General features: G+C 38.4%; 2 protein-coding genes across 4 annotated transcripts; one reads left to right on the top strand and one right to left on the bottom strand.

Moving 5' to 3' along the window:
- Window positions 1-8: 8 nt before the first annotated feature.
- Window positions 9-2,863, bottom strand: rrad (Ras-related associated with diabetes). Of its 2 annotated transcripts, none has more exons than XM_034882333.1 (5): window positions 2,647-2,863; window positions 1,929-2,328; window positions 1,320-1,393; window positions 999-1,203; window positions 9-709 (listed from the first exon to the last, which is right to left on the bottom strand). In XM_034882333.1, exons 2-5 carry the CDS (start codon window positions 2,308-2,310, stop codon window positions 432-434), a joined length of 939 nt encoding a protein of 312 aa, XP_034738224.1. In that variant the 5' UTR covers window positions 2,311-2,328; window positions 2,647-2,863; the 3' UTR covers window positions 9-431. The 2 variants fall into 2 exon arrangements, with proteins under 2 accessions (XP_034738224.1, XP_034738222.1); XM_034882331.1 differs by having other exon boundaries at window positions 2,640-2,855.
- A 2,295-nt stretch (window positions 2,864-5,158) lies between these two features.
- Window positions 5,159-8,588, top strand: LOC117950999 (ATP synthase F(0) complex subunit C3, mitochondrial-like). Of its 2 annotated transcripts, none has more exons than XM_034882478.1 (5): window positions 5,159-5,244; window positions 5,543-5,632; window positions 6,679-6,750; window positions 7,257-7,456; window positions 8,207-8,588. In XM_034882478.1, the coding sequence occupies exons 2-5, from the start codon at window positions 5,594-5,596 to the stop codon at window positions 8,319-8,321; spliced, it is 426 nt and encodes a 141-aa protein (XP_034738369.1). In that variant the 5' UTR covers window positions 5,159-5,244; window positions 5,543-5,593; the 3' UTR covers window positions 8,322-8,588. The 2 variants fall into 2 exon arrangements, with proteins under 2 accessions (XP_034738369.1, XP_034738360.1); XM_034882469.1 differs by having other exon boundaries at window positions 5,165-5,275.
- The last annotated feature ends 1,221 nt before the right edge of the window (window positions 8,589-9,809 follow it).

Here is a 9,809-nt window from a genome sequence, read left to right as displayed (position 1 = left end):
GTGTTTTTATGATAATGAGATGTATGTTGCATTCATGTTATAGTATATACATCAATCCCCTCCAATAAAGGAGCACAATAATAACCCAACAGCAAGGCAATCTTTGCATTCAACTCATTAGAAAACACAATCCTATGTGGATTTCTCTTACAAACTGACCATATGACAGGGACATATTTAAGGCAGACACAAATATTAAAAATAAAATAAATGTTTGCAAAGCTTCATGCAAGTTATTACCATTATCATGAAATGACTTGAATGAATAGTGTCATTTTTTATTTTAATTACGTCCTCTCTTTGCTTTTGGGTGGTGTCTAAAAAATAAAAAATATATTTCTGTACATTCTGACATTAGTCCTTTGGGGTTAGTGTTAAAACACACACAGCGTCTGGTCTTCAGAGGCCAAAAAAAAAAGTCTGTCTGTTCCTCAGAGAACTGTGAGGTCATGGCAGGACTTTGACTTCTGCCTAAAAGCCATCTTCTTGTTCTTGCGTGCAACCATGCGGCCCAGAAACCGCTTGGCCTTCTTGCCAATGCTCTCCCTACGCCTGCAGTTGGCCATGCGTCGTGCGTTCTCCTCCTTGCTGTCTTTCCTCAAGCGGATTTGTCGTACGATGCCCTCAAATAGGTCGTGCACATTGTGGTGAAGGGATGCAGACGTCTCGATGAACTTGCAGTCGAATACCACTGCACAGGCACTTCCCTCTGAGATGAACATATGGACAAGGGAAATTAAAGCTTTTAGCAAATGAAATGAAGGCTAAACACCATAAATGATAACCCTATAACAATACTAAATTTCAAATGTTTGCTTTAGTTTGCAGTAAGCCTAGAATTGGAACCCTTCCAAAGCTGACAAATGACAAATATTAGATTTCTTTTATCCAAAAATTAACAACTCACTTCCCCTGAGGTTAAAACCTATATTATATTAAATCATCATACATCTGTGGCACATTTTAGATTCAAAAGTTAGTAAACCCTACTGACTTACCATCTGCAGACACCTCTCTGGACCGCACCAGGTCACTCTTGTTGCCCACGAGGATTATAGGAATGTTCTCTGACTGCCTGGCCCGACGCAGCTGAATACGCAGCTCTGACGCCTTCTCGAAGCTTGATTTGTCTGTTACTGAATACACGATGATGTAGGCGTCTCCCATCCGCATGCACTGTTCTTTTAGCCACTGGCTGTTATCCTTCAGGAAAGAAACATATACCAAGTTTAGCATCATGCATGAAAGTCCCATCTTTTCTCATCTCAATATAAATGGAGAAAACCAAGCATTTATTGCATACATAACATAGAACTCACCTGTTCCCAGATGTCATACAACACAATGGATGACTCCTCTTCATCCACAATGATAGATCTGTCATAAGTGTTTCCTATGTAAGAAAAACAAAGAAATATTATGTAACACCCTGACATAGAGGAGCAAAGCATCTCTTGTATTAATGTGAATGGCTTGTGTTTTTGCTGCTTTTCTCCACACTGATTTTAGCACATTTTTTTCTTTTTGTAGTCTACAAATCGAAGAAAGTGAATCACAGTCTGGCCATCGCCGGCCTTTTTTTATTTTCCCTTCACATTATGCTATTGGATGTGTTTCTGACAGCTGCACTCCTGAGGGCAGGGCTGGTGCCTGCTGTAGATGGAAATATCAATAATCAATGCATTCACATTCTCGCAAGCAAAGATAATATTATTAGATAATATTATAAGATATTAGATAATATTAGTTTTTTTTTCTAATCCATCAGCTAAACTTTATGACTGTCATCAATATGTCATTCTGTATTAGAGACAATCGTAATTATGACATATATAATCATCCACACTAGACATTTGAGGTTTGTATGTTTATGAGTGTGTGCACGGGTTGCTATTGGTTGATGACTCATCCTCAGCAGGACCATTTACCTGCTTCATCGCGATGGTCGCAATCGTGACCAGCATCATCAACTCCTCCAAAGACGCGAGCCAGGCTGGACTTGCCAACGCCGTGCTCCCCGAGGAGAACCACCTTGTACAGCGGGGACTCCGATTCGCTGCCGGTGGAGATCACGGAGTCGGAGGAGTCCGACGCGCAGCTGCCCCGGTGCTGCTCCTTCGGGGAGTAGGACGTGCAGCGCAGGAGGTTGGACAGCTCGTCGGTCTGCCCCGTCTGTGGCATCGTTGCGCGCAGGTCCCGGTCGTCCACGGGCATGCTTCTCCGGTGTAGGTTTGGTAAATTCATGGGGAACGGCATGCTTCCTCTTCTCTTTTCCATGTTCCGCAATTTGTCATCCTTGTTCAAAGTCATTGTGCTTTTAGCGTGGATCTGTGGATAGATAGTGACATGCGTAAAGTTGTGGTCTTAGCCTACGCGCAATCACATTTAAATAGACCTAGAGAAAACAACATAGCCTGAGGATTACACCACACACGTGGATAATTGTATGTAATGTTGTACAAATACTCTAAAACATCTATTAAACTGTGTAGCTTAAAACTAAGCAAATATCTAATCTATTTCCTTCTTCTTAAGTGTCAGAATCTGACATGACCACATGAATATTCAACTCTACTCAACGTAAAAACGCAAAATAAACCTAAATCTTAAAATATGTAATTAGTATTAAAGATACTTACTAGGTACTGGCTGTTAAATCCAACGAAGGGAATCCAATAATCCTGGTTTGAAGAGTTCTTGTAGCCGAAAAAGCAGTTTCGTTTGAGTCTGATCAGAGTCGCTGCTGAGGATATTTATATATGACTGGGAGTGACGTAGGCAGGGATTCGCCCCAGAAAATCACGTCTCCGTTTATTATAGTGGTGCGTAACGGTACCATCATACAGTGGAGGGGGTGTATGACTGGAAGAGCTGAGGAATCTCCCTTCCGCATCGCCAAATGGAGAGCTTACCTCTGAGGGGGTGGACAAAGATGAATCTTAGAAGAGGGAAAGCCTCTGTGTGTAATATAAATATTTAATTTAGAATATACATTAGGCAGTGGAAGTATATCTACATGATGCAAGATGTTAATGTGTATTAGGGCGCAATGCATAGACCAAATGAAGGCTTTAATGGAAATATGATGGCTTGTCTTGCTTATATTGATTATCAGCTTCAGAGCCTCTGCATGCTCACTGCAAGGTGGAGGCCAATGCTAAAATTACTATCATGGGAATTTCATTTTAATTTGAGGGAGTTTTACACATTATAAATGCATAAGGGTAAACCATGCTAAATACTTAGTAATGCTTATTTCTGTGGCTTCCCACTTTAATTATTTTGGTGCATACATGCAGAGAATGAATAATTATATTTGATAGTGACAATGCAATACACACATGCATATTCTACACAGGTGCATTGCATTTATCCTCCGTCGTTCCACTTGTATGAAAAATGAAGGCTGCTGACACAAAACCATAATTCCTTGCATTTAGTTGTAAGCTGGAGACCGTTCTGTTTATCTCTGCATTTGTTTTAACATTTGAATCCTGCATTCAGCATTTTTTTTTCACGTGTTTCATCAGACACTATGAATGTCACTGTTCAGTTTATATCATGGACTCTGCATGGTGTGTTAGTGCCCCCTTGTGGCTTTTGGTTCTTACATCGCAGTTAAACTTTTTAAAATGATTGAATGGGTGTGTCCAACATTAACATGTAGCATATTTTCTGCTTTGTCCTTGATGTGAGAAATGTGAATAGATAAACAATAAACACAAAAAAATAATCGGGATATAGTATAAGCTATTTATACTAATAATGTACTTGTGCCTGGCCTATTTTTAATCTATTTATGACAGTTAATATTTATCTCAGAAGCTGTCTTGATTTTACAACATTGCTCTCCAATCTCACATTGATCAATTACTATTTCTGCAAATTTGGATCAAGAGCAAATTTGATTTCTTAGACTTAGGGATGTATTTTGCTATATTATGTCTTGGACATCATTTAATTTAATTAAAGTGCTTATATTATGCTCATTTTCAGTTTTGTAATTGTATTTAGAGGTTGTACATGCACAGTAACTAGGTCAGCACAGCTAGCTTGTCAGTTGCAGAGTATGAAGGCGTGCCACGCTAGCAGCTAGGCGAACATTATAACATGTGTTACAAAGTGACGCACGTTCATCACCAAAGTAAAGGCTGGACCACAATAGAGCTGTCTGGAGCAGTTTGTGAACATTGTTTTCTGTTGGAGATGGTAAGTCCCTTTTGGGTGGACTTTGTTGTTTTCACTTTGTAGACCTATAACTTGAACAAAAAGATGTATAACACAATAAAGGAATGGGAAAAAGCCAAAACGCATAATATGAGCACTTTAAAAAAAAGAACAACAAGTATACCATGGTAATCTCTGACTGTGTGTATTTTTGATTTTGATTTTATTCTGTATTTGTTCTTTATGGGATCCGCATTGATTCCGATCTGTACCCACATGAAACAGCAAATGTAAGGATTGTTTGGACATGTGATGGTTTCTTAAAATATCCGAGGTAACAGCTTGTAGAAATACTTGTAAATATTACACACGGTAGTTGAGGATTGTGATGACTAGCTCAGATTTGATCAAACATCACTTGATTTACCCACAGATCATAAATGCTTGTATAAAAGGTACTTGCCGAGGTAACGTGTGACTACATGAAGAACAGGTCTTACAGGCATACTCAGTGTGGTTGTAGTCAAATCCCTGCTAATGTGTGAACAATGAGTGGTAGGCCCACATCCAGCACATCAACCTTGCATGAAGTAACTTGGATGTGACCACTAAAGCCTATAACAGCTAATAATATTCACATTCAGTTAGAGCAAATATGACTGCTTAAGCTGCTAAAAAAATATTTTTAAAGGGTAAATAAAGTCCCCACCTAACAACTAATAAAGTCACCACCTAACAGCCATTGAAATGTACAGTTACGTAAACATACAGTGAAGTGAATACTGACCGGAGTTTTGAGGGCAACACTGATGATTTTTTATATAATAAAAGAATACTTTATTTATATCCATATAGCAAATTAACTTTGTAAAGCTTTCTGTGGGGACTTTGCTAAAGGTGCTGTTTTAACATTTGGGTAATTTTAGAGGCTGTTATTTCTAGTCATGGTATATGCTGTGCTGGCTGGCATGATCATAGACAGTTAAGGAAATCGCATCAGGAAACCGGAAATCAACCATCTAACATGATATAGCGCATGCGCATGTTTCTCGTGTCTTCGACCTCTACTACAAACCGGTGAGTGCTAACCTCCCCTGTGACGACCTGTGTGAGTTAAACATTTAATTGCGAGTCTTCTTGGTATCTCGGTGTTTTTGTAGCTATATTATCCAAAGCCTTGTTCAGCTATTATAATTGTACAAGTAGCTTGTTTTTAGCTAGACTGTTCGGTTTTCAGCTAATCTTGACCTTAACGTTACTTCTGTGTGAACGTAACGTTACATTTATACACTTTGTTCTTAATCGTGTAAATCGGTAGTTACAGAGTCAACGAAGTGCATTTGTGCATTTTCATTTTTTGTACTGGTTTCTGCAGATACTGAATCAACGCCAGCTCCTTTGGTTGACCTGACCACTTTCCATCGTGATGTACGCCTGTGCTAAGTTCGTCTCCACGCCCTCTTTGGTGAGTTAAGTTTGCGTTATTGAATGGAGATAACATGCATTTTGGCAGTGTGCTTAATCAGGACTGTGTGCAAAAAGCTGCCAGTCTGTGTCCAGGGCTAACAACCAGCAGTTTAGCTTGCTAACACTAGCATTCAGCCATGTAGCCGTCTTTGACCATCTGCTAAAGTCAGTTAGTGTTCACACCTGCAAGGACGTCCTTGTTGTTTAGATTCTTGTTAGGCAAAGCTCAGCCTGTCCATTGTATCCAAGTGTGAAACATTTTTATCCCCATTTTTGAAGCTAATATGAATTCGTATTATCCACATTTAAAAGTATATCATGCAGTTAATTGAGAAGCTGAACTGTTTAATTAATCCAGAATACAATAATGGGTCACTGTTGGATTCTAGCTATAATTCAACGTTACCAACACTACTACGTACTAAGTAGGTAGCTAAATACTTAAGTACAATTCTGAGGTACTAAGAATATTTCCATTGTATGCTTTGTTATTTTTTCACCTAACTGCATTTAAGAGCTATAGGTACTTTTCAAATAAATAACATACAATACTTATTATTTAAAAAAAAGATCCACTGTTTCAGATTAAACTACCAAAGTAGTTGCGTGCATCTCGACCATGACCAACAACAATAAAGCACTGCTTACATTTCATAATATCAACACTTATGATTTAATAATATTGTAATAGTATAACACTGCCGGTAGCCTCTCTGCATTATGAGTCCTTTTACTTAAGTGACACTTTGAGCGCAGGATTTTTACTTGTAATGGAGTATTTTAATACTGTGGTATTGCTGATTTTACTTAAGTAAAATTATTTAAATACTTCTTCCACCTTAGACTATATCTACCTGCTATTTACCATGCTGAATGTCACTGTAGATAAACCCACATGTTTTTAATGCTGTTGTGAGCAGAGTATATTTTAGGTGTATTCCTAGTAAATTGTAAGCTACAGACAGATGTCAATATAATGTGGTGGTGGAGCATCTTATGAGAGCACAGCTGTCTCAACTAAATGTATTTCTTTTCTTGATACAGGTCCGTGCTGGATCTCGGGCACTGTACAGACCTCTCTCGGCAGCAGTAGTCTCAGATGCCAGGAAAGCAGAGGTAGGCAGCTATCTGTACTGGGAATTATAACGGATTTCTTGACTTTAAGTCTTCACAGAGGAGGGGCCCTGTGAAGCTGTCAAAGCTCCATTAATCTGCTTTGCATTCCCATTAGAATAAATGCATACATTTTAATGCAGGATAACTTACAGTATAAAATTAAATATTTGTGAAACTTTAATGTACATTTTAAAGTTGGGATTTGATTTATATTTTTAAGACTTACCCAAAATACAGTACTCAAGACACATGCCCAAAGCTGCATATTAAAACTTTAACATAGCTACCTAACAAAGATTCATTTTACACAGACACATTTTCATTTGTCCAACAAGTAAAACAGACCTGTGAGTTGTTAGGATAGAATCAGAAGTTATGTTAAGCATTTTGAGATAAATGCATAGAGCATAGAGCATGTTTCTACAAATGTTTTAGTGCAGCTGTTTAATCCTGTATGGTATTTTTTGTACTAACCTTACTCATTTTTTTTTTTTTTTGTATGTCAGACTGCTTCACTCCTGGCACCTCAAAGCATTGTAGCCTCCCAGCAGCAGGTGGCTCTACGGGGGTTCCAGACTAGTGCTGTGAGCCGGGACATCGACACTGCTGCAAAGTTCATTGGAGCAGGAGCTGCCACTGTGGGAGTGGCTGGATCTGGAGCTGGAATTGGAACAGTGTTCGGTAGTCTTATTATCGGATATGCCAGGTAAATTTAACACATATCCACCAAGTGCATGTTTCTATTAATGATAATTAAATGAACTTTTTTTTTTTTTGACAAACAAATGCTAAACCGGATGCTATTAACTTTTGTTGGTCTCAAATCGGTCATGAAAACCTATCAATACATATTTATTTTATTAGTTGGACAGAAAAGGCATTGGTCAAAGAACAATTCTTCATTAGTAGTGATGGCGAGATAAAGCGTTGAAGCAAAGGCTTAGAAATAACAAAGAAAAAAATAAATTCACATACCATTTATATCTATGTAGTGTGTTTTCTGCTGTTATATAAGGATAGTATAATAAACTAATTGCCTTGAGAGAAATGTGGTTATCAAACCTTTGGACATAATATAATAATGGCAGGTGGAGTAATATTAGTTTTCTAAAACTGGAAAGTGGCAATGATTTAATTGGGCAGAGGGCAGTGAATTTTAAAAACTTATGGGATTTGTCAACATGTTTTTTTTTTTGTTTTTTTTTAATGCAATAACTATGAAACTAATAGACATAGCCTACATGATTCCAAATGTTTACATGGTCAAGAAATTAATTTCATTGAAAAAAAAGTTTTTCCCAGGATAATTGATATGACTATTTTGTCAACATGTATTATGTCCTTCATGGAGAATCTTGGAAGCCACTGGTGTTGTTTGCTCACTGAAATGTCTAACAGTCTAATACTTTGTTCTGTGCCTCCAATTTGCCTCAGTTGCCTCTCTCTTTCTCAACAGGAACCCCTCTCTGAAGCAGCAGCTGTTCTCTTATGCCATCTTGGGCTTCGCTCTGTCTGAAGCTATGGGTCTTTTCTGTCTGATGGTTGCATTCCTCATTCTGTTTGCCATGTAAATCCATTAGGCATTTGCGGTGGGATACAGCAATGGGATACATCATAATTATGAGAATTAGCTGTTTGAGATGCCCTTGAATGCGATGATGTCGGCTTTATTGTGTTGCCAATTCCTGTTCATTGGTGTTTAAGATTGTGAACTCACTAATGTAAGAAACTCTGGTCAATCAAATTCATTTTAAATGATGGTTTTGCCATTATATTGTATATTTAATCAAATGTTTTTGTTAAAAATACAACCAACAGAAGTAAAATGTTTAATTCATCATGTGTTTGAATATTTGTAAATGGCAGTGGGGGTTGTTTTTGTAAGTTGTGTCACTCTGCGGCGTTAAGGTCTGACCCCTTCACACACATACACTTCTGGATGAAAACGGTCTGGGTTGTTGGCATTTCCAATCATCTTGGGCTAAACTAAACTCCAGCCGCAGCAACGGTGGAGCTGCAGAATGATTTCGGGAAGGAACTTGTTCTGGGGTAACATCATAGACTGTATGGTCTATGGTTAACATTTACACCCTGAAAAATGTTACATGAAGTTAATTGTTAACACAATACAGTAACGTGAGCTATTTCAATTAGCTGGATACATGGTTAAAGGTCCCATGACATTGACTCTTTGGAGGTTTTATATAGACTTTAGTGGTCCCCTAATACCATATCTTAAGTCGCTTTCCCGAAATTCAGCCTTGGTGCGGAATTACAGCCACCAGAGCCAGTTGCCCAATGATCTTTCCTTAGTATGTGCCATTTCTGAGTCTGCAGCTTTTAAGGAGGATAGATGGAAGGGCAAGCTGGAGGCTGGGGGTGTGGCCTCGACCCACTGCCTGGTTTGAAAGCATAGACTGTGTATTTAGTCTGTTTGAAAGTCTTATCTTTGTCTTGGGTGGGCCAAATTATCTGGGCGATAAAGGGCAATATTCCAGATTAGTCCATCTGAACTTGTATTTTCTCAAAGGCAGGGCTTGGTTTACACCTATTGCCATTTCTAGACCCTGACAATTTCCCCCCAAAATGTGCCAGTTAGGTAGTAAATGCCGTTAAAAAAAAATATATATATATTCTCTGTAATTCTTTGCCATCATTCCCGGAAAGAACTAAGCAGGCCCAAATTTTCTTTTTCCAAGGCCGCCGCGTTTTCCGGTGATTATCCAGTAAATAAACTGCCGTGGATCAAGACTACATACGTTTCCCCTTAGGTATGATGTGGCCTCAAAGATTAGTTTTTATTATATATTGATTATTTAAATTATTTGTCTTTCAACATTAACAGTTAATTTACTACATAACGTTAGCTCAAGTTTAAGGGATCACCTGTGGTCCATAATACTCAAGTAGACGACCTGCTTGGCACAAATGTAGCTAACTAGCGTTGTTTTAGCTATAACTGTTTTCTAGCTAGCTAAAATTACTGCGGTCAAGCCAGCCGACACTCGGATCTCCGTGGTCAAATCAGCCGACACTTAATTTGTTGTGCGCTCTTTTAC

The sequence above is a fragment of the Etheostoma cragini genome, chromosome 1, assembly GCF_013103735.1.
Source record: "Etheostoma cragini isolate CJK2018 chromosome 1, CSU_Ecrag_1.0, whole genome shotgun sequence".
NCBI classification, from domain to species: domain Eukaryota; kingdom Metazoa; phylum Chordata; class Actinopteri; order Perciformes; family Percidae; genus Etheostoma; species Etheostoma cragini.
Note: the sequence above shows the minus strand (reverse complement) of the source record. Positions and strands in the feature narration are given on the sequence as shown.